This window comes from Mchenga conophoros, linkage group LG10 (assembly GCF_057382185.1).
Source record: "Mchenga conophoros isolate Kocher_MC1m ecotype Shallow Benthic linkage group LG10, M_conophoros_male_GT1.1, whole genome shotgun sequence".
Lineage (NCBI taxonomy): Eukaryota > Metazoa > Chordata > Actinopteri > Cichliformes > Cichlidae > Mchenga > Mchenga conophoros.
Window position 1 is genome coordinate 30,623,896 of NC_140535.1, and position 25,011 is coordinate 30,648,906.

A 25,011-nucleotide genomic window follows, 5' to 3' on the forward strand; every position below is an offset into this window, starting at 1 on the left:
TCTGTGTGCCTGCAAGGAACTTCACAGGGAGCCTTTAAATGAGTTTATGCTGTCAACCACTGCACTGCAAATGTGTTTGTAAAAACTCAGGGCACATATTAATGGAATTACGCTGATATATGATCTGCATAAAGTCATACATCATTTTATTTAGGAGTTGGAGAGGAATTGAAAGAATGTACAGAATAAGAGTTTAAATAAGGAGAATATCTCCATATCTTTACATCACCAATGTTCATATTTAGGGCTGGTTATTGACCGAATCGATGTCAGTGGCACTAGAAGTCAGAATCAAACATCTAATCTGGATCTAAGGTTTGTTTAGTCTTTGACAAGATATTTCCTTTTTTCTTAACTTAAGACAGTGGCTTCACTTACATTACAGAGTATATATAAAAGGTGGATGCAGCTACAGAGATGTCAAACCAGACGTGTATTTCCTACACAATTAGTCTGTATCTGTGGTGAAAACTGACACACGGGACTGGGGTGCATGAAACAAGACATGCCGATAAATTTAATATTTTCCACTCTAATAATAATAATAATGAACTCTCTACATAATGGAGGAACTATCAGTTAGTGAGCTCAAACTTCAAGGTCTTGAAGTCCAGTGAGAGACAGCAGTCCTGTTCCGCAGCCTTGGTGAGCTCATCGTATTGACACATGAACCACTTCTCCATCTGCTGCAGGTTCTGGTTAGAATGACCCTCCAGCACTCGCAGCCATCGTCACACCAGAACAAACATGCAAGCTGGAGTCCAAGACTGTGGAGTTGGAGTCTGCCCAGGCACAAGATTAGGGTGTCTGGGGATTGACTCAACAGTGATCTGAATAGCCCACCCAGAGGAAACAGGAGTCAGAACAGGCCAGAGATGGCTAATTAGCAGTGACTGAACTTTGAAAATCTGAACGAGGGGATTGTTTCATGTAAAAACAGATAGCTTCTGTGATGAAAATAAAAAAATACATGGCTTGGGTGGCTGGAAATATATCTGGGTGTCGGCGTGTATCTGGAATACAGTTCACTTTGTCTCAGTATCTTTTGAGGTGCTTACAAAGCACAATGAGGTCACCAATTTCATGCATTTTGTGGCTTAAATAGAGAAGTGGTGACACACTGGCCTTCCACATATTTGTAAGCTACTAAAAGCAACTTTGATGAAGATCTGTGCTGGGGGTGTGTATGCCCGAGTCCTTAAAATGCAGGGATCAAACATGCTTGTTCACGGTATGAATCGCCCAGTGTTAAGCCACCCTATGTGTGAGAAACACTGGACTCTGCAAAAGGTAAGTCCGCCCTCCTTTATCATCCCAATTTGACTATCTCCATCCAATCTGAACCAGGGCCATAATATACAGCATAAGCATCATGCTGTATTCGGTAAGAGTGGGAAGTAGTTATTGAGACCATAAACTCATCAGGAAAGAGTTTACTGAGGTCATGAATCAAGGGAAAGTGTTGTCTTCTAGTAGACTTCTATACAGGTGGAGTTCTTTCTGCAATCGATCTGCTGACCAGAAGAAAGAATGAATAATTAATGCACTTCTGCCTTGGTTCTACTCTTCCATCTTTTATATACAGTCTGTGGTTTATAGATATTTTAAAAATTTTATTGAACTCCTACCAATTGAAGACTTCAGGTGAAACATTTGCCAGGGATGGGAACGGTGTGATAAGCATTCGTCCTTTTCACCAGCTATTTTTTTTTTTTATTATGTTTGTTTAGCTCAGTGTTTGCAATCATTATATTCCTCTTCATTCAAAGGCAGGCTGTCAAATTTAGAAAGAGAAGCCGCCAATATCCCTACACATTTACATTCAGCTGGAACGCGAGCCCAGAAAGAATTATTTAACATGGTAAAATTATTCTTCCGGCTGCTTCATGAAGGGGTTGCATCTCCTTGTACCATCTCCTTATTCTGTCAGTGTCGTCTGATTGGAGTGTTCATAAGAAGCATTTTTAATCCTGCCTAAAACTAGAAAGACAGTATTGGCTCCATATAAACACAGAGACACTATATCCAAAGACATGACAGTCTATGAATCCTGCATAGAAATCTGTTGTAGAATAATGAAATGCTAAAGATGACAGCTGCCTTCCTCCTGCCTTTAAGAGCCAATCAACAGCTGAACCAAGAAACATATTAAGCGATCAAGTTGAGTACACAGTAATGGTTCACAACTGTCTCACCTGTGTGGTGGCAGGTGTTTCACTCTGCTTGTTACCCTAGCAGCTTAAGAAAATGTACTTTTTTTGTCCTACTGTATCCTTTACATGACTCTGTGTTTGTTCTTGTGGGATGAGCAGTTGATTGTGTTGGCACTCACTACATTGATTTTAAACTGTGTGCACGCAAGAACGACTATAACTTGATACTATTTTGGCATATGCCAATATTCTTCCAGTGATACGCGGAAGAATACTTTCATATGATTACATCTGAAGATACTTTGCATTTCATTCTACTTACTTCGTCTCAAATATAGAAGCATCAAATTTCACTCTAAAGGAGAACCACAGGGCATTTCCATCAGCTGGCTCCACTGAGAGGTATGTTATGTAATCACCACATGCTGGCATCGAGTTTCTTTCTTAGGACTGCTAGGAGCATGCTTGAACATTTCCAGGAGTGCTAGTTTTTCCAGCTTCGGTCAAGTCATTTTTTTTTTTTTTTTTTTTTTTTTTTTATTCATTTTCAGGCACAACAAATACCTATATTGAACATAAAATACACAAAACAAAAAACAAAACTTGCCTGAAAAAAGAGTGGGACGAAGAAAACTTATTAAATCCCACCCCTATACTCACTCATCAACAAAAAAAAACATCAACAAAAAAAAACAATAAACAATAAAGTCATAAAATTTGATTAATTTCTAAATAGAGTCAATTTTGTAAATGTGAGCAAAAATAGACAAGGCGAAGAAGATGCGATGGTCTATGAAAAAACTACAGGAAAAGATTGGATTAAAACTTTTTAGTTCTCAAATCTGGAAATCATTTACGCATGCATGCATATTATGTTCAGTGGAAGAAGGAGGCACAGCAGAGAACTATGATAGGGATGAAAGAACACTGTTGTAGGGGCTTATCAAAGGGGAGGCACGAAGGGGTGCCGAGGTTGCTGCTTCAACAACATTAGGTGGAGGATGGGAGAGTACAGAGGATTCATGGGGAAAGCAAAAGAAACAACTACAAAAAGAAACAAATTGCAAAACCAGTGTCCTCTAACGGACACTCGTGTCCTACAGTCAAACAATGAATTTATGTAATCATTAATAGATGGCAACCACATAAACCTCCAGCTTGAAACACAGTGCATGACTTAGGGATGTGCACAAATCACCAAGTACTGTGTACAAGTAAGGCTGAAAAGAGTAATCAAATAAAATGAAACTTTAATATGTTCCTCTGTTTCTCTGCCTTCCAGCAGCATTCATGTAGGTTTCCCTCATACACTGGGGAGGAAGTACAGCATCTGGGGGCCTTTGTGAAGGAGATTTTGAGCACCCAGTGCATTTTCTTTTCTGCATTAACTTAAAGTTAAAAATGTCTTTATTTAAATATGGGGGAAAAAACCCGAAGACAACAGAAAAATCCAGCACCCTACTGGAAAAACATGTATTATGTGTCAAATTCAAACAAGTATAGTCAGCTTTTCTTACTCAAAAATTTCACCGCTATGTCAACACACATACAAGCACAGTTTGAGCTTGTTGTTGTATGTGAGTGTGAGTCCTCAGTCACATGGGCTTCGAGACTGGTTGTTGACCACTTGGCAACCACCGGTTGTTAGGGAAAAGATGTATTCCTCAACTTGTTGCGCATTGTTGCTGTGAAATCAACTGCTAAAACCTTAATTAAACACTCCAGTTGGCAATAGCGTAATTGTGATCGAGATAGAGATTGTTACCTTTCCCACGAAACATTCAGTGTTTGTATGAACTTTCAATGTTGTTGACTGAATTTAAAGTCACATTTTGGGAGTAAATAAGACCTTTTGCTGAAGAAAAGCACTCACACGTCAGTGGCGTTCCTCTGGGTAATGTGATTATTTTTCTAAATAAGCCGTCTGCTTTTTACACGATTTTACTGCGAGAGATAAATGCATGTGTTCTAAATATTAGTTTGTAAGTACTCCCTGCATCGTCTCTGAAATCTACACCCATGTTTGCAAGAGCAGATCTGTAATCTGAACTCATGCTTGTATTCACAATCCTTAACTGGCTCTCCAACAGGAGGCGGTGGCGGGGGGGATTTCACAACAGACAAGTGCAAAACGCCAAGTTAAAACTGAATGGAAAAAAACAAACAAAACAAAGTTAAGTGAAGCTTCTTTCTTTGCACCCAAACCAGCCGTTTCTGCTGTACCACCAGAGAAAATGGACGAAGTGCATTATCACACCCACAGGCAGCACGCACACAGGAAATGCATGTAACACTCTGCACTTGTGAATACAGCTCTTTTACATATATCCATTTAGGTGGCTGGAAAATTTGATGAAAATGGAAGTGGACTAGCATTGCTTTTCTTTTTTTCTACTCTTACTGACCTCTCAAAGTCAAAGACATTCATGCAGCACTTCACACTATGATTTTAACTACCTCACATCCACGGCCAATTCAGAATCACATGCGTGCCTTTGGATTGTGGGAAAAAGCCTGAGATAACCATGCAGGCAACCTCCAACCAGAAAGCTGACTAGGAGATCAAAACCTAGGACTTTGTTGCTGCAAGGAGACAGTCCCAACCACTGCACCACAGTGCACCATTAACTGGACTGGGCCGAATGAGAATGTCTGATGAGCTTGTCTTACTTCAGATTCTGATTTGGAGCTTGTATAACTTGTGTAGCTCTTTTTAAAATGTGATTATTTTTGTCCCTTTCTAAATCAAATCAAAGTAAAATGAGATAAGTGACAATAAAGTGCAAAATCACATGGATAATAACTCCTCTGGCTGTTGCTTTAACTGAAAATATCAAGACAACCTGACAAACAACAGTTAGTTTAAAGAAAACAAACAAAAAGACAAAACCACAGGTGTCATGTTTCCTGACACTGACACATAAGTTCTGCATTTCCTATTTTACCACACCAGTGTGTGGTGGAAACAATGATTACTAAACTAAAAGCTCAAAACTATGACACTGCACTAGAAACAGCTGATTTTTAAGGTAACTAACACTCAAACTGGGGCTTTTGGGGAGCGTCACATGGCTGTAATCATAATCAGTCCACACACAGTAAAGGCAGCGAGTCTCTGTTAGTTTATTTGGTAGGAATCTAGGCATTTCTGACCACATGACTAAGTAAAATCTGTGTCCAAAATCCTATAGGGAGTTTTGTTTGTACAATTCTAACACTTTAAAGTCAACTTTTGCTATGACCACCTTTATTTTTCTACACAGACTGAACTCTCTTAGATAAGTTTTCTTGTCATTTCTTTAGGTAGTCTTCAGGAATAGTTGTCCAAGTTTCCTGAAAGACAATCAAAGCTCTTCTTTCGATGTTGGCTGTCTTTATACCCATTTTTCTGTAAAGATGATCTCACACTGCTTTAGTAATGTTGAGATCTGGGCTCTGGGCAGGCTAATCCATGACTGATAGTGTCCATATGTATTTTTCTATGTGTTTACTGCTCTGACAATGTGTTTGGGATCATTGTCATGCTGAAAAATGAAGCCGTTGCCAATCGGACACTTTTCAGAAGGTATTACATGTTGGATCAAAATCCGATGTTATTTTTCTTCGTTCACAATTTTATCAGCTTTGAGAAAATCTCCAACACCACTGGCTGAAATACAGCCTCAAACCATGACTCCACCATGTCTTAAAAATGGCCTTTGGCACTCACTGTTGTCTCTCTCTGCTGACCTGCATACATATTAATGAAGATTTAAACCAGCATTTTCAAATTTGGTTTGAAAATGGTCACTCCATGAGACCTCCTATGTCAGGTCTTTGCAACTTGTTTTTCATATTTCTTAAGGACCTGACCTTCAGATCATCATCATCAGTTCCTCTGCTATAGATGAACAACGCCGATGTCCAAAGAAAAACTTTGAAAGACCTTTCAGAAAGCCTGCAGAACTACTGCACTGGACCACTTAAAAAAATATAAGGAAGTCTGGCTTTATGGAAGCAAAACATAAAGAAAGGGGTGGCCGAGACTTTTGCACAGTACTGTACGTAAATGTAATCAAAAATGAGACAAGTCCAACAGAGAGGGGCAGCTGGTGATGACATTATGTTATTGAGTCAAAGAGTTGTAGCTATTTGACTGAACTGAGTGGTTGATTAGATTAAGCCACTCTTTGACGCAAGTGTTCCAGCAAAAGTAGCAAACATTTTACAGTCTCAGCTTCCAAAAACACGAGGATTCAATTCCCCCTGTGTTTTACATGTGAATGTAGTATTTGCTGAATTTTGGCTGATGGTTGGTGCATTCCTCCCTGTTCGTACAGACCAATCAACTATTAGATTAAACAAAAGCCTAATCTGCTGATAATGAGAACAACAGCCGCTGCCATGCTCCTTGAGCTAATCTTAATTACATCAGGTAATAATCAGTAATCTGACTGTTATTTTTGTTGTTGTTTTTAATCAGTAACTTCTCAGTAAATAGGGAGACATGATTGCCAGCTCACTGCCACACTAGGTCTGTCTTTCCCTCTTGTAAAATAGCCAGGAAGAAAACATACACACACACACACACACACACACACACACACACACACACACACACGAGTGTGAACTAATTTGCTTAGGCTTATTTTTAACAGAGTGTTAAAAACTGCACAACAGAGCTATGGTAAGTGTACAGGCCTGCTATCCTGTCACTGCCAGGGCTATTTAAATGAAAGTTTCGCCAGGCTGACTGGCTGTTAACATCCACTCAGCTGGACAGGATTCAGCATATATAGAGTGTAAATGTCCTCTGCTGCTTGTTTAAGTTTTCCCTGATGTTGTTATAATAGTCCTGACAGAGGTAAAACACCCCCCCACACACACACACACACACACACAAACACACACTTCTGCTGGCTACAACCCAGCTACAGATGGCACGGAGCTACAAAATGACACTACAGAACAAGGATAGGCCTGGAAACTGGAAGCAGAGACTATTAAACATACAGCCGCATTTGTGAAGGACCTGGCTGGAGCACCAGCGAATACCGCTACCTTCTGTAACACAAGCATACAAGTCCATGCAGCCCCGGGCATTACTTTGCTCTAATGTTAACAGTAAACAGCACTTAGGACAATGGAAAAACATTCAAAGGTTGTGTTTTTACGTGGACGTCACGAATGGGAAGTTACCTACCTTGTTTTGGAGGCCAGGAAGGCGAGTTTTATTAATCCGTGAGTGCAAATCTGGATCCCTTCTTTCTCTATACTCGCCACTTTCAAGCTGTGCTCTAAAATATGAAGCTCCATCTTTTACGTCTTCTCATTTGAGGAAGGACTAAAATGTAAAAAAGAAAAAAAAAAGCTAAATATTTTCAAATTAGATGCATGAATAAATAAATACACTCAGAGGGCAGGCCGAGACGTATTTAACAGAGAAAGAAGCAGGGCGACAGGGTGGAATAAAGAAAGCAAAGAGGTAAAAACGGACCTGCTGTCAAACCTCCAACGGAAACGTTGACACTTCCTGTCTGGTGTTTTTCAAAATAAAAGCGCCCGGCAGCTGTTTTTTGTTTGTTTGTTTTTTTGCCAGGGAGAGGAGGCTCCCAAATGTTTTATCTGCCTTAAAAAATATCCATTCCAAGTCTCTGCTAAGTCTTATATTATCTGCTGTTTATATCTGCTGTCTTAAACTATTATTATTGTTGTTATTATTAGTAGTAGTAGTAGTATAAACATTTGCATAAGTTTCCCATTAGAAATAACTACTACCTAGTTTGTGTCTCTTAGATTTGAGGATTATTATTTTTAATAATCTTGGGAATTGGCTCCAAGGTTTATTACCTCAGTATTCCCAAATATATCGACTCTACCACCTTGAAGGCTCATTGATTTGAATGGGTAAAGGCAGTTTTAATGTGGTTTTCTTTTCTATGCCCTTACTTTGAAGAAAAATGTTCAAACGGAAGTGGCTTTCTAGCCAGCTTCCCTCAGCTTGTCGGCCTTCTTAAATGGACCGCTGCTCCCCGTGTTTGCTCTCCGACTGGAATAGTTAGCAGCTGGTTGGAGTGAAACAAACAACTTGCCATTCAAACGCAGGGGGCGGGGCTGCAGTGTAGCGCGGCAGTATGGGATTTGTAGTTTTTGTCCGCAAGGTACAATAAAGGGTGCCGCTACAAAGCAGAATAAACTACAATGATTAGTGGGGGATTTTTTTTGTCCGTGTGAGACTGACCAGGAGAACCACCGCTGCCACCAGTATGTGCTTCCAGCAGCAAAGCCTCCAAATGCAAAATAACTTCTGTATGTTCTAATGCAAAGATATGTTGTATATTTTATATGTATGTAATATAGGAGCATATATAATAAAAATACCTTTGTTTTGGAATTTTCCCATAGATTGTTTGATTGCCATGTTGCTCTTGTAATGGCTTTCTGTGCACACATTAAGTCAGTACTAATGCATGGAATTAAACAGCACCAACATAATAAAATCTGAATAGAAATAGTCCTTTAAATATGTACAACTAAGAAGCTGCATTTTCAAAATGTGTTCAAATAACTGTGGAAAAAGTACTGATTAAGAAAATTCATGATATCAGAGTTTTATAATCTGCTTATATCCTGTTCATCAGAGTTCACGTTATGAGTTAAATGCTTGGAACAAAGTAAGGAAGCTTAAATCTCAGCAGAGGGTTAACTCTTACTCAGATTATAAATACACAGCCCAGAATAACACACTAGAAAGTGTTAATGCAATCAACTGTAACTTCTTTATATTTTTAAATATACCAGATGTACATGCACAGAGGCTAAAAGAACTCTGTTTCTCTGTGTTTGAAAATATTTGGGGAGGAGTCGGCACGACCAAAACCTATTTCTGCTTGGACTAAATGACATAAATATAAAAAGGAATCAGTACTTTTTAAATGTCAAAAAGCTCATAGAAAAATAAGACAAATAAGTTAATGCGACCTTTGGGTTTTGGACCCTGAGTTTTAAGTTTTTGCGAGTTGACATTTTTGGATTGTGAGAATGTTTTATGATTAGGTGTTTTCCTTGTCTATTTGAAATATGGGGTTGTCAGCTTTTTTGTTATTTATTATTACCTTTCTTGTAGCCTATTTAAATTTTGCTTATTTATTAAAATCCTGCATTTTAGGTTTTCCTTGGGGTCGAGGTTTCTGTTCTTTGGTTAGCCAGTATTTCGTTTCCAGGCTTTCTTTCTATGTTCCTTTGTGTAGTACTTCTGTCCTCCCTTGTGTCAAGTTAGCCCCTCGTTCCCTGTTCAGTTGCGTCTTCCTATTTTATTTTGATAACTATTGTTCTATGGCAATTGTGTGGTGTTTACGTCTATCCTTTATATCTGTTGTTTCCAGCTGTGCGTCCCACCTGTTGTCTCCCCTCTTGTATACATTGTCTCTGACTCGCTCTGTTCATGGTTGCGTCATCCCTCTTTGGTCATGCCTGTGTAAACCTCAGCTCTGCAGCTCTCATCTCTGATTTCTATAGTGTGTTTGAATCTCCTGGTGGGTTTGTATTCCCTGGTGATGTGTAGTGTTTTGAGTCACGTGATTCCTTCCCTGATTGAAGTGAACAATCACCTTTAAATGCTTGCTCTAAGTTACTCCACCCTCCTGTGTTCTAGACTTGGACTGTCAACAAATATCTCACACAGCCATACTTGACGTAATAACGGCCTCATTCACTTGTTCTGACATCTCTTTCGAGCTCCTATTAAGAATTCCAGTGAAAGTCTGCAAAATCCAAATCCAATCCATCCCAGAGGTTTAAATGATTCGATCCTATAATGTCATTAAAAAGTGTTCCTTTCATTTATTTATTTTTGGGCAGTGTACTAAGGTGTGTTTTTCCGCATTTTCAAAACAATAATCTAACCTCTTTATTCTTGAGGTGTATCAGAGGCAGTTTTGTTTGCATGGAGCATTTTATGTCTTACATTTATTGCTCCAGTTAATTCATTCAGTTTTATTTTCCCATGTAAAATGTAAGGTGAACACATTGCTATTTGTTGCCATGTATTTCTTTGTCTTAAGTAACCTTTCTCAGCTTCCTCATTTCGTAACACTAGGTATCTTTTGAGTAGCAGTAAGGGGCACTCAGAAGCTTCCCGTTAGTTAGATTCACAGTAATTGTTGAATTTCCAGCGCTTGAGTTCATAAGCGTGAATGGTTACCCCTTCCTGGGAGGCTGCAGTGGAAACTTGTATTCACAGCTATGCAGGGTGCAATTAAATTGGACTGCACTGCGCTTTTTGAGGAAAAACAACTTTTGATGTCGCATCGCCTGCTTCAACAAATTTTTTACATATATGGGTCATCCACATACAGCCTGGTTTTTGTTCACTGTCGGCGTGCAGGATTGTGTATTTCAGCAGATGCTATTATACCTGTATCACACTGATTCACTCCGATTTATCAGCTTGATACATGCCTGCTTTGCTGCCACTGATTCTTCTTTGATCCACACCAACCCTTTGGATTACCTACTAGATAAAAGCAGCCGATTGCTCTGGACCCCTTGTGGCCTTTGAAACCCCACGTTCGTGTTGTCTCATTAGGTTTTCGAGGCTTTAATTAACAGCGCATTTGGGTGTTTGCAGTACTAAAATACAATAATCTGGGTCCCACATTGTGAGCTCTGTGTCTACACTAATCTTAATTATTTTAGTATGATCATGACAAAAACTTTGAGTCATGGAATTTATGTTGATGTTCAACATCTTCATCCTACGATGTGAAACAAGCCCAGATGTCGACAGACGCGGCTCCTCCCTCAGCATGGTTTTGTTGGAGGTTTCTTCCTATAAAAAGTGAGTTTTTTCTTCCCACTGTCGCAAAGTTCTTACTCATAGCGGGTCATCTGATCATTGAGGGTTTCCTCTGTAATATTGTAGGGTCTTTACCTTACAATGTAAAGTGTGTTGAGGTGACTATTGTTATTCAGCACTATATATATATATATATAAAAACAATTGTATTAAAAAAAACTAAATAATGTGTTACATTTTAAGACACGTGCCTCATTGGGTCAGGGATAACACATCTTGTATCAGTTTTGTTATTACATAACACACTTGGATTCGCTTTTACTCACAGGGCATTTTTGTTTATGAAAATTTGTTTAAACATAGCAAAAGATTTGGGGTGTTTTAGGTTAATCCTGCATGTTAAAAAAAGAGAACCCAGTGCCTTTAAATGTGATGCCAAAGGGTCCTTTATGAGCCTCATGCAAGAGAGAGACCCTCCTCTATTTTGCCCAAACACGGGAGGACTATGGTAGATGGCCAAGGAACCTTCTGTGTGAATTTAAGATGTTGGTAACTGGATAAAATTGCAGTATTTCCGTGGGAATGAAAACTCACCTGGATTACTTGTTGCAGTCTCACCATGGCCAGCAGCCCAAGACGATAACCGAGCCTCAAAAGCCCCAGATCCCCATCCAGCAGAGCAGGAGTTCAGCTCAGCTTGTAACAGGATTTTTTTTTGCCTCAGAGCAAAATAGTTTAATTTGACAATACCGGTAATCAAGTCCAAGGTCTTTTGTGCATGAAAGTCAATGAATCAAATGAAACTAATTATGCTCACTCCCAATACTTTTATTCTTAGATTCTATTGCAGTAGCTTTTCATGACTCAGAGTTCAAATAATCCTTATTTATCATACTCTAGTGTTTCTCCAGAGTCTGAAATAAGGTATCTCCCCCCTCTTGTACACTAACCATTTTCTGATTGGCTCCCCTTTGTAAACAAAAGATTTGAACCACAGGTGGGTGGTGCTTCTGTGCTCACAGTCTTTAACAATCTCTTATCTCTTGTGACTGAAGAGAGGAATCTGATCTCTGAGTGTTTGGCTCTCAAACTCACACTCAAGTCATTATTTGAAACGTTGACTTTATTTAAAATGAACAACCACGATTGTAACAGTATGAGATAAAATGCAGCATGATAGGTCCAGACATTCTTCTGCAGAGCAGGGGTCTGTTAGCATCACAGTGAAGGTGTTCTACAAGTGTTGCTGGAGATTCATGCATTCCCAATCCAAAACTGTCGGACTATCTAAAATTGTTATAATCATTAAAATTCAGGTTAAGGACTTGAACAAGTGTCTTCCTGTCGATCATATTTTGAGTATTTTTCCCAGGGGAAGAACCTGTGTGCTAACTTTAAATCCCTGCTTCTAAATCTCAAGCCTCAAGCAAGCAATCTTGAAGAGCTTTTTAATCCTAATTTGAATTTTGACTGTGACATCCCCCCAAAATCCCCCAGATTCCTTAGCATTTGGAAATACCCCAGCATATTCTCACTGATATACCCTTTAAATGTAGTTTTTCTTGGTTTTTTTATTACATAAATAAGTACAAGGACCTATCTTCTAGCACTGTATCCATCCCTTTGCCTCAAAAGCAGCACGTTCTGATTTTAATTGGAAGTTTTAGAACCACTTCCCTGACGACAATTCTTGTCTGATAAATCTTGGAAGCGCTCTGGTGTTAATTGCCTTTAGCTGAGGGCCTCTGACGCTACAGTATTTCCAGCCAAGGCTCTAATTGTAACAACAATGAGCTGTAACATCCCACAACAAAGTATTAATTAAGCAAACAAGGACAGGAGCTCTGTTGCTACAGCAGAGAGATAACAGACACTACAGTGTCAACATATTTGAACTGGGAATAAAAAGTATCCCCTCTGGGACAAGGAGCTATTGTACAGCTAATCCTCTTTGAAAGCAAACACGTGTCCATACAAATAAATGCACAATTATGTGGTCAACTGAAAGGCTAGATACTCAAGTCTTTGGATTTTTTCCTATTCAGATCATGTTTATCTAAATAGAAAATAATTTCGGTTTTTTAGGAACGCCAAAAAGTGTCTCTTGTCCTCCAGTTTCCTCGGGTCTTTTAAGGACACACAGTGTTGAGATATACCAGCTTTTTGGTTAGATGGACTGAACGGGGTTCTCGACTGGCATCTATGGATAGCCCGCAGCAAAAAAAATTTCTGGCACACTCTATGGATAGCCCCTCTACCTGCAGAGACTGTCTATTATCAGATAAAGGTACAGTCCACAGTGTGTGGAACAGCCGGTCTGAGAACTACTCTTAGTTTTCCTCTATGACTGAACCAGGATCTTTCACTGATAGGTAAATGTGTAAAGCATAGAGCCACTAAGAAACTGGGTAAAAATGATTGAAAAAGCAGCCAATGTCCGAAAAACAAAAACAAATTATTGCTCAAGACCACTTTAAGACATTAAAGTCTAGCTCTTTGGAAGTAAAAGACAAATAGACATCTGTTGGCAGCCATGGCACAGGTGGTAGAGCTGTTACTCCACTAATTGTTCATGATCTGCTGCCACTGGTGTGTATAAATAGATAAATAGATACATTATATCATTTATCAGAACCCTTAAGGTTTAAAAGGCTCTTTTATTCATTTACCAGATTACATCACAAGATTTATGCAACTGAAGTCTGTTTATTTTGCATTTTCATACTTTTATCATATACACTTTATTACATAGTTTGAAGTGGGCTACAGATGGCTCTTCTCTGTCAGTCTGCTTCTTGATAGACTCAAGAGCACATCAACTGTTTACCATCACCCGATGGTAAACGTCGAGAGTGGAAGAGTGGAAAGAAGAGATCCACATTTTTGCTAAAGGCAAAAATGTTATTACCTGTTCAATGACTGCATTGAGTGTTGTGGTGAAATGCCTGCCGTGACACACAAGGAGGGGGCTCTGAGGAGAGCTGGGTGTGCAGAACAGCCAGAATTTCCCCCTGCAGCTACTCAGCTTCACCTACCCTTTCACTTCCTATCATTTAGGCTCCTGCAATCTCATCGTAAAGTTTGTCCCATTATATTTTGGCTTCCTCCTGGCTGCACCCCAGTGCCTCTCCAGGAACCCAGTGATTCTTGTGGTCGTAAAGTGATGAATCATGTAAATGGCTCCAGGCATAACGGCAGACTTTACACTTTTGTACAGCCATAAAGTAAGGAAAGGTACAGTCTGAGCACTCTTTCTACAGTAAGACTATAATTTGGAAGATTTCACCCAAAGTAATAACCAGCAATACTTAATCGTTAATTTCACACATCACCCAACAGATGTGCATGTGTGATACATTCTGTGTCAGACATTAACCCGGCATCTCCCTACTGTCATCAGGTTTTGCCAGTCTGCAAATTTTCAGTGCATTCACTGCATGCGCGCTGCTTCCTGCATGCTCTATTCAGTAAGCTAACTCACCTAAATCACAATATTCCCAGTAATGTAAGGTGGTCCATTTTCTGCTGTTTCCTACATCCGAGAAAGAAAAACTGTTGAAAATGTCCTGACCTCATTCTCCTGAAATTGTGTGAAAAGCTCATGGTGATTATATTTCAGTATATGTTGTTTTAACTCCTACCATTAGCTATGATAGACCATTTGCTAAGCTATGGTCTATCATAGCTTAGCAAATGTGCATGTAGGTATTGGCCCTGGTGGAGTGGTAGTACTGCAGAAAGGGAGAACCTTGTATAACATATATATAATATATGTCATGTGTTTTGGGTGTTTGGCCCAGAGCTTGTGTTTGGAATCTAAATTCTGATTGATCTTTATTATCCTCTGTTTTTGTTATAATCTGAGCTTTGATGATTTTGTTTAAAGCTTCTGGTCTTCTTCTTTTCTTAGTCTGCCTTTGAGCTTCGTTTTTGTTCTTACACTTTTGTATTCTAGGTTGTAGTGATTGCTTATCTTGATTCCCGGAGTTTCAGTTCCCCGTGTCTCCTGTTAAGTCTCTGTGTCTGTGTTTGTTTACCTTTCTGTGTCTGTCTGGTCTCTCTGTGTCCTGTCTCTGTGGAAGACATTGCAGTCTAATATGGTAACACTGTTTCAGCAAGAAAACCATGCAGCAAAGCATACCCTGCTTTTTGCATCTGTTGGATGACTGGAAAGTACTGATTGAGACCATAACCTACGTGATTTATATTTAGGTCAGTGAGCAGTAAAGTAATTTTCTAATATGCTTCTAAAGGATTGAGATTTGTGTCCATGTGGAAAAGCTCAGGTTTAAGTCGGGTGAATTGCATGTGTCCCGTGTCCTGCACCCTCCATCCAGGACACGGGACACATGACAGATAGCATCCTGACCTAAACTAGGCAGTGTTTCCAGAAGCGAGAACGTGTCTGAAACTGACCAGCTCTTCTAGTGCGTTACATGTGAGGGAGGGTAACTTCAGACAATGCCCTTGCCTGATTCTCAGACATGGCTTGGAGATGATGTGTGAACACAGATGACACCAGTTCGGTTCTGTGAATGTTACCCCTAAGGGTCAGGCGGGCTGTGAAAGTGACTTGATATTGTATCTAACTGTCAAGACACGCAGACACAACAAAAGAATCATTGAAGGGAGGGTGAAGAAAAATCCAGCTTGTTTACTTCTCAGCTGAGCTTGCATCATATGAGATGTGACAGTCAAGTAGAAAAGGCCTCAAGACTCAGAATTTTATGCATCAAATCTGAGCAGCTCTGCAGTCTCCAAAGGACAGATGTGTGATGTCAAACACAGAGACTGTCTGAAAGAGAGTCAAAGGGAGAACTCGGGAAGAAATTCCTCCACAAGGTCAAGATATCAACCCGGCATTGTCAATCATCTGCTGTTTATGTTTCCAAGATAAAACACACACAGCATCCACGAGTTCACCGAGGAAATAACAGACAAGCAGCAACTCATTGGAGCCCTTTGCATTATCTAGCTGTGCCAATTGAAGATGTAGACAGAACCCCCACCCAAATGATTAACACACAGAAGAATATGAATTTCTCTGGATTAATGTACTGACATACTTTAAAAGATGAATAAAGTCCTACACAAGTATGAGAGCGAGCAATGTGCATTGATATATGCATCCTCATGCAAATGCATGATTCATATGTAAAGTTTCATTCAGATTTGGTTAATCAGATGTAGGTAAACTGAATTAGCATAATGCATTACTTAGGTACCCAATAGCTTGTAGCTTACAGTAATACTCCTGTATCTTTTGCCTGATGGAAAAAGTGAGGTGCAGGGTGGGACTGGTCTTTAGTGATGCTTCTAGCCTTCCTGGTGAGTCTGGTGGTGGTGACATAATGTGAAGCTATGAAAGTCAGTCTGCAACCAGCGATCCTGGAAGCTGTATGTTTAAGCTGTTGTTTGTCCTGATTGGTTAGGTTATCGTACCAAGACAGGTTTAATGAAATTGTACGTCTCTATAACAGCTGTACTGAAAATGGATCACACCTTCTCAACTGAGCCCACATTTCGTAGCTGCCAGAGAAAGTAGTCTCTGGTGGTTTTTGCCAGTGATTGGACTGGTGTAAATAAGACTGGTTTATAGCTGTGGCAAGGAAAAGGAGGGAGGAGACCCTCTTAACCCAGTCAGCTCTTTAGTTTTAGATGTGTTGAGGCTCAGATAGTTGCCTTTACATCAACTCAACCGCTATTTCACCTCACTCCGGTATGCAGAATTGTTGCTGTCAGACAAAAGACCTACCACAGCGATATCATCAGCAAAGTTTTGCAGTTTAACTGAAGTTTGACACTTATTTGTGTAGCACACAACCTTGTGGAGCTCCAACATTAAAACTCTGGGCACCGAGACATGATTGTGAATTCTAACAACTTGTTTCCTACAATTCAATTCAATTGTATTCATTTAGTGCCAAATCACAGCAACAGTTGCCCCAAGGTGCTTTATATTGTAAGGTAAAGACCCTACGGTAATATGATGACTCAATTTGTACCTTGCTTCCCACGGGCCTCCTTTGCATTCACAGAACAATAGCCTAAGACTATGCATAGTAAGGAAAGAAAACATATGGTCTCCTTATTCAATTCAATTTGAACAGAAAGTTCAAGCTCCATCCCATCTGTCACAAACTAAGTCGAGATAGCATCAGTGTAGGCTTCCTTTGAACATGGAGGGGACACAGTAAGCAATAGATTTGGAGGTTGGACCCTTAATTTCCTGCATTCTGTTGACCCTTTTATGCCCTTATGCGTGTTCTTAAGGTTAAGGTTAGGGTAGATTCAATCAGCAGTAGATAAGTCATCCATCCTCACATGCACAATTTTAAAAAACAAACCCAGACAGCAGATAGATAACACAAAACGAATTTACAAAGCGTCGTGTTTATCTCAGTGACGGCTGCTGTAACAAAGCTGTTTTGAAACTGTGTTGTTCGGCATTTTGGGATCAGAAGGAATAAACTGAAACTCACTATGCAACGTGTGCGACTTGTCAAATCCAATCAAACCGCTGTAAATGTCTGGTGTGAGGGGACCCTGGGTTCACCCTGTTAGACCATTTAGCAAGAGCGAGTGTACGTTCTCTACAGATAAATATCCAAACCATGACACCAAGAAAAGGACAAAACAGGCTCGGTATAAGCGCACAGGCTTTACAGTCAGGAATCGTTCCAACATATTCAGACTGAACACATTCCGCCTATAATGGACGGGACCTCATGGGTATTACATTTTTAAAAATCAGTGACCATATCTTCTGATATGTTTAACTGCAGATAGGACTCATCACACCATTTAACCAGACCATCACTGTGACATCTAGCACAAAATATGTGAATCAATCTGCTACAGTGAAAAAATGGAGCAGCTATCTGGTTACTATACCTGCTGAGTCAACACGACCAGGTATGATTTACTCTTACTCTTTACATCTCTTTTCTCTGTTAGAGGAACCTGCATAAACATGCACGTGTGCACCGATCACGCCACTTATGTAATCAGTGTTCAAAACATGTTCAAAACATGTCACACACACATCGGATGATTTTAAAGAATCCGAAACATCTCAGTTATGTTTTTGAACCACGATGGAAACCAGAAGAGCAGGAAGTGTTCCTTTAAGGTTAGTCAGCAAACTAGTTACAATACTTCTATTGTAAACTCAAAGGAAAAACAAAACATGGCTTGTGACTCAGTTTTTGAAAAAAAACTTGATGCTTGTGGTTGTTTTACTTTTATAACTATAAACCTGGCTTTGTGTGCACAGCATCAGAAGTTGATTTATATAGGGGTTTTCACAGACGTAAGTCACAAAGCACTGCACAACTATCAAAACACAATATTAATAGAGAAACATGTTAAAAGACGATAAAAATAAAAGCATAAATAACAAAGAAATGCCAGCAGAATGCCAGATTCAACAGAAAAGTTTTTAACTGTTTTCAAAGAGTCCCCAGCGTCAGCTAAACGGTGCTCGAGGGGCAAACTGATCCAGAGCCAGACTGACGGGCTCGGTCCCCTCTAGTCTTCAGTCTTTTACAACTACTTGGAGAACTAATAGATTTAACAATGAGTTGAGATAAATAAGTTGTGTATATATGTATGTGTGTGTGAGGGGTTCTCCTGGAAAACATTTAGTGCTTCTATGAACTCACCATTCACATTCTGAGCGTAAACACAACCCCCACTGCTGAAGAACAAAGACCCGTCTCCTCACCGTTTTTTTGGTCTAATGAATACATGTATGTAGCTCATGTGAATGTTCCCTTAAATAAACAGACATTTCAGGTATTGTGGCTGTTTGCTGCTTTTCCTGATCTGAACTTGTTTACAGAGTTGATAAAGCATAGATACAGTTAAGCAGCTGAACATAGTTACATGAGTCGTCTGACATTTTCCAGAAATATTTGCTGCTTTAGAGACTTGACCTTTGTTCAAGGATTTGGAGCCATGCCTTTAAGTCACGGACTGAATGGAATGAATATGTGGGTGTTTTGTTTGCACCGCTCTTTCTCTACTGACGATCGCTGTCATTTAAGAAACAGAGCTTCAAACAGATGGGGTAAGCCTGGGGTAAGTTTTAATCTCTTCCCCGTGACCCAGATGAAATCCTGAGAACAGCCAGGTTTTTGGCAGAGTTCAGCTCACCTCCGTCCACGAGTGCGCACAGCTGATCTGTGCAAACACCATTCTCCATGGATGAATGGACTTTGTGCACCTTTAAGATCTTGAAATACCAAAGCCTCTTACCTAAACCGACAGATTATGTAAGTTTCAAGTATTAAGAAGTGATAAGAAGATTCAGTGTAGTCAGCTGCTCACAGCTAGCAAACACACTGCTGTTGTCTAAAATGGGAAATACAAGTATGTATTAGTAGTACTTAAAGCACTATAGATTGAAACATTTACATGTGGGGGATTAAAATATGGGGGATTGATTACAATCCTTCAGATTCTCTCATGGATTAAGTCTGTTAACTTATACATTCAGCATTTTTTGCTGGTTTTCTTTCAAGGCTCAAATAAAAGGGTTTTTCCTGTCACACACTCACACTCTGCTGATTTATCTTCAGCAGCTGTGTTACTTTCAGTCTGTATTGTGTGTTTAACCTCTTTGCAGTTTTCCCATATTATAATTAATTTCATCTTCCTTTGTGAAATCAGTTGCTGTGATGCCAGAACACTTGTCCATAATTGTGATTGGTTAGATGCTGATGATTGGGGTAAGTGAATCGAGATGACTGGGTGTGTTGGACTCGCTTCATAGTACAAAGCTCGGGTCTCTTAGAAACCTGTTAGGATCGTAACTCAGAAAAACCCTGAAATTTGACCTTTAAAACAAACAAAGAAAGAAAGAAAGAAAGAAAAGAACTCGTGGCTTTGTGTGTTGTTAAATCATTTGTTATTTTATGAAGGTTGTTGCCTGTCCGTATCTTTATGATAATCACTAAAGACAAATAACTCCAAGTGTCAAATCTTGCCGACTCTGTAAAATGCAGAGATGAGAGGACCCAAATCAGACTGAACAAACACAAGCCGGCCATTTATTGGGGCTGGTGCAGAGTCCAAAATACAAAGTCTATAAACTGAGTAACAAAAAGCTGAAGCTGCACCACAGACCATGAAGGGAAAAGTACAGGGATAGTTACAGACACTGCAACAAAAGGACAAAGGGAACCTGAGGCCATTCGCACTGATACACTCATTACTGATGGGTACCAGGAGGGAGAGGGACACAGGTGAGCAAACCTTCAAAGTAAAACAGGAAACAGCCAAAGAGGACTGATACTGAATATTAACATCTGGCAAGATGAACAGAACAAGAAAACACAAAGGGACCAAAACATAAACACTGAATGAGACAGAGGCAGGACGATGAACCAACTGATAGTAGATATGAACCACCAAGTCCTGTATTTCCACTGTACCTAAAGCATGCTCAATTCGCCTCTATGATCTTGAGCATATATAAGGAGAATGTATTGTGTTATAATTAAATAAACAGCACAGGTAACACTGAAACACAAAGTCCTTATAATCAAAAATAGTTCAGCAGGGCATCAAGCTACACTCACATTTGACTTCATTCATATTAAGGAATTATTGAGTTCTCTGTTTAAGCTCATTTAAGCTTTCTTAATGCTGCTCCTAACAGTGCTTTATAATGTCTTCTTTTCTCACTGCTTGTTTTTGAGTGGCTGATATTTTAGTGTCTCCTGTCAGTGTAAACTCTTTAAAAACTCTATATTTTTAATCTTGGACTCTACTCCGGGGGCTTTGCATAATTAAAAATGAAATCCTTATTTATCTTATTTTGAGCCATGATGCAGAACATGAGTCCACCTGTAAGCCAAAAGCTTTGGCTTCAATCTGCTCTTTTCATACATCGTTTTCCCCCCTACTTTTGTCTCACATCTTAGCGCCTTGGGTCTGGCTGTGAGCACAGATGCTCCAGTCACCTGCTGCTCAAATCTTCTGTTTCATGGGGAACTAAAGGAAGGTCTTCCATCCAATTTCTTGACCACAACTCAGGGTCCAGTTGAGGAAAAGGCAGGATACCTTGGACAGGCCTTAGACAGTTAGGCCTTTTATCCTGTCTTCCTTCTCTCACCCCAACCATTCGCGGCAGATCCAGTCCAACTTTTTTTATAAAGAGCTTTAAAATAGCCAGCACAAGACCAAAGTGTGTACAGTAAATAAGTTAAGAGCAATAGATCAAACAAAACAGCAACAAAATAAATATTAAAACACATAATACATAAAATTAAAACAGTCCTACATTAAAAACAACAACATACAATCGACTAAAAAACAACTGAAATGAAAATGAATTAAAAACCAACATCTCACTAAAATCAACATCATCATCTCACTACAATCACCTAAAAAAATAAATAAATAAATAACATCTAGCAGGGTGTGAAATGCCAGGGTGAAGACGTGGGTTTCCAGAAGTGATGTAAAAACAGGCAGAGAAGAGGCCTGTCTGGAGCTGCTACAGCAAAAGCACGGTTTCCTCTAAGTTTACACTCAGTCCTGGGTACATTCAGGAACAGCTGATCAGATGGCACCGCCCCTCCCTGAGCCTGGTTCTGCCAGAGGTTTCTTCCTGTTAAAAGGGAGTTTTTCCTTCCCACTGTCGCCAAAGTGCTTGCTCATAGGGGGTCATATGATTGTTGGGTTTTTGTCTGTATGTATTATTGTAGGGTCTACCTTACAATATAAAGCACCTTGAGGTGACTGATGCTGTGATTTGACGCTGTATAAATAAAACCGAATTGAAGCTGAATATCACATTTATGGCAAATATCAGAGTCATGCCTTTTGACTGTGGAAGAAAATTGGACGATGCATAGGAAAGCCATACAGGCAGGGAAGCTGCAGGACTGTTCTGCTTCTCCACCGAGGCCCAGTATAAGATAAATGCTAATTATTTTGAATTTTGAAGCATGCAGCAGAGTCCATGAATAACAAATATGGAGCTGGCAATGAGAATACCAATTTCTCTTTAATGGGAAGCCCTGACACTATGGAGAGTACCTGTGCTCAGTTTCCGTGTGGACACCTTCCAGCTGACTTAAAAATGAATTTCATGGCCTGATTGCTCCGAGCGTGCGATGTCTGTGGTTGCCATGGTCACGCTTGGCTCCGTGAAATGAGCAGATCAGGTGGAAATACTGTCATTTACGAACACTCAGAAACAATGCTGATATTTATCATCAAATCGGGAAATTGCACTTAGAACCTGAAAGGGTACTGTCAGGAAAATGAGTTTGTTGACCTCGGTTTCACATTTCATTTGGACTGCCTTGTTTATGCTGTTGTGTCTCTGTTGGCTGTAATGTTCTCTTTTTCCTCATTACCTGCAGAGGCGGAGTCCTCAGAGTTCAGCTGCAAGACTCAACGAGCCACCAGAGCCACTCATTCATCATTTCATGTTTTTTTTCCTCCATTTGTTAGATAGATGGCTGAAAGCTCAAATTTCCTCATTTTCTGTTGTGCTCAAAGACATAAATCACAAATTCAGAATGTCCTAAAAACGTGGTTCTTGACAGCAAAGTAAATGGCTATCCTCCAAGGTTGTGTATATCTGCCTAAAAAAATATACCTCTAATGTAGGCTGTCAGACAAAATGCCACTTCCTGTCTCCTCACAGCATACGGAAGAATTATTATGCCGCTACTTTTTTTGTTTAACAGATGTGTTGTCACGCAGTAATTGCAGAGATGTTGTTAACAGGTAGAAATATGCACTTTGTAAAAGGATGGGCTTTGAACATGTGCTAGGCAATCAGATAAATGAGGCAGCGTGCAATGAGCCTTCTTTCTGCGTAAAGATAAAAAGTGAGAAAAAGAACAAAAATAGAAAACCTTCCTGTCTGTAACTTTTTGTCCATTGTCCTACGTGAAGCCTATCTATTATTAGACATATTACTTGTGTGGTACTACATAGGTGTTAAGCTGTTCATTATTTACTGATGTGCCAGACACTCTGGGGAAGAAATTCATTGCACAATATTATATAAAACTTTTTTGGAGTCCTTTTTTGCCTCTACTTTCATCCTCACCAACTCATGAGAACATACCCCGATCAGGCATAATATTATGACCTATTATGAAGTGTTTAACACTGATCATTTCTTCATCATGGCACATGTTAGTGGGTGGAATATACAGTATTGTATTTTTCAGACCATAAGGTGCATTAGGCGAAACAAAATCAGATCAAACTTTACTCAACTTATTCTTCTTGCTACCTCCATTTCCGTACCATTGATTCATTAATGTTGAATTCTCTCGCAGCTGCTCCTTTCCCATGTTGTTGCAGTATATTAACGACTAACCTCATATTATGGATGGATTATCTCAGTTCTTCTCCTGACTGAAGTTCGGTCCGTTTACACCATCGGGAACCCTCACGTTAACTTTTATCGAGTGGAAAAAGTTGGCGTTCATCCTCCAGCTTCACTGTGTTTATGTTATGCTAACATAGCTATGTCGCTAGCAATCGCATAGCACATCATTATGTACCAGCTAGCCCAACTTCAGTAACCCTACAAAACTCCGTGCTGTTTAGTTTTCTGTCTTCATTTATGTTGGAAGTGATAGCAGAGCTGTGCGCTTTAATTTTTTCAGAAATCTCTCAGTCAGAACATGCTATATCATGTTTAGGTGGAAACTAGCGAGCTAACTTACTGCTAACTCCATTAAATTTAATACATTCTGTTTTCATGAATGCCTGGATGTTAAACTTAATTGTTACACCTGGTAAGGCAGCAACACTGATCATTACGCTGATCACTATCTCAGATTGCTGAAAAATCTAATGCTGGTTTTGATAGAAAGGTGTCAGAGTGCACAGTGCATCACACTTTGTTGGGTATGTAACTACATAGCTGTAGACCACTCAATGTCCAACAATGGGCATCTGAGAATAAGAGCTTTGGGTCCTGTCATCCATGTGGATGTTACTTTGCCACGTACCACCTACCCAAGCATTGTTGCAGACCATCTACACCCTTTAACGGTATACCCTGATAGCTGTGGACTCTTTCAACAGATTAATGCTCCCTGGCAAAAAGTAGAAATGGTTTGAGGGGCACAACAATGAGTTTAAAGGTATTTAATTGGCCTCCAAATTTACAGGGTCTCAATCAAATCAAGCATTTGTGGCATGTGCTGGACAAACAAGTCTGATCCATGGAGGCCCCATCTCCCAACTTAGCAACAAAGGATCTGTTGCTAGCGTCTTGGTGCCAGATACCACAGCACACATTCAGGGGTCCAATAGCTGAATTGGTCAGGACTGTTTTGGCAGCAAAAGGGGAACCAACACAATATTAACTGGTGTAAATTTCAATTTCATTTCTCTAGCAAGGGCGCAACCTCAAGAGGTAAAAAATGAAGTCAGCACCAAAATTTCAGAACCTGGAGGTCCTGTATTGCCCTTTAAACCAAGTGAATCCAATAGATAGCATAAAAAGTGAATTCTTTTCTTTGTTAGTTTGAGTCACTGAACTGGATCCTCTCAACCTAATAACCATGTTTGTGGTGTTGTTGTCCTATGCCAAAATTTCAATAAAGCTGAGTGGACTCAGAGTTCAAAAGGTTTCTTGCGTAATGACAAATACTGAAGGAGATATCAGTCAGAGGAATTCCTGGGGATGGTTTACAGAGAGAGGGGTAGGTAGGTTAGCCCAGGTTAAACCACAGAGCTGTCCCAGAGAGTTTTGCTCAGATTGTGTGAGATGGCTTACTTGGTTGGTCCCGGGAGGATACTTGGAGGGGGGACACTGGTCTGTTTTGTGCCAGGAAACAGAGTTCTTTTTATTCTAGATGATTTCTAGATAAAGTTGGCATGAAGGTGGAATTCAGTCAATGGATGTCAGCATCTATTTACTCTGCCCATGAAACCACAGTCACCGTCACACATCGTTCTTAAATCCATCACAGTACAGCAAACAAACCTGTTTATCCCTCACTAACCTGCAGAGGATTAACCTGCAACATTTAAATAACACAGTTAGTCCATCTCAGTTTGATTTGCAGATGTATCACAATATGAAAAAAGCCT

General features: G+C 39.8%; 1 protein-coding gene and 1 long non-coding RNA gene across 4 annotated transcripts in view; one reads left to right on the forward strand and one right to left on the reverse strand.

The window, feature by feature from the left end:
• The window catches only part of LOC146566213 (uncharacterized), a 20,276-nt gene extending 19,323 nt beyond the window's left edge, over window positions 1-953 (forward strand). Inside the window, exon 3 of the long non-coding RNA XR_014894189.1 lies at window positions 693-953. This is a non-coding gene — a long non-coding RNA (uncharacterized LOC146566213). The remainder of the gene's footprint in view (window positions 1-692) is intronic.
• The window catches only part of castor2 (cytosolic arginine sensor for mTORC1 subunit 2), a 27,459-nt gene extending 15,796 nt beyond the window's left edge, over window positions 1-11,663 (reverse strand). The window contains exons 1-2 of one of the 3 annotated variants that reach the window (XM_085289798.1): window positions 11,524-11,663; window positions 7,336-7,476 (exon numbers count right to left, since the gene is read on the reverse strand). In XM_085289798.1, coding sequence (XP_085145924.1) covers window positions 7,336-7,448 — 113 coding nt within the window. In that variant the 5' untranslated portion in view covers window positions 7,449-7,476; window positions 11,524-11,663. The other 2 variants (XM_085289799.1, XM_085289797.1) reach the window with 2 other exon arrangements.
• Window positions 11,664-25,011: the final 13,348 nt, after the last annotated feature.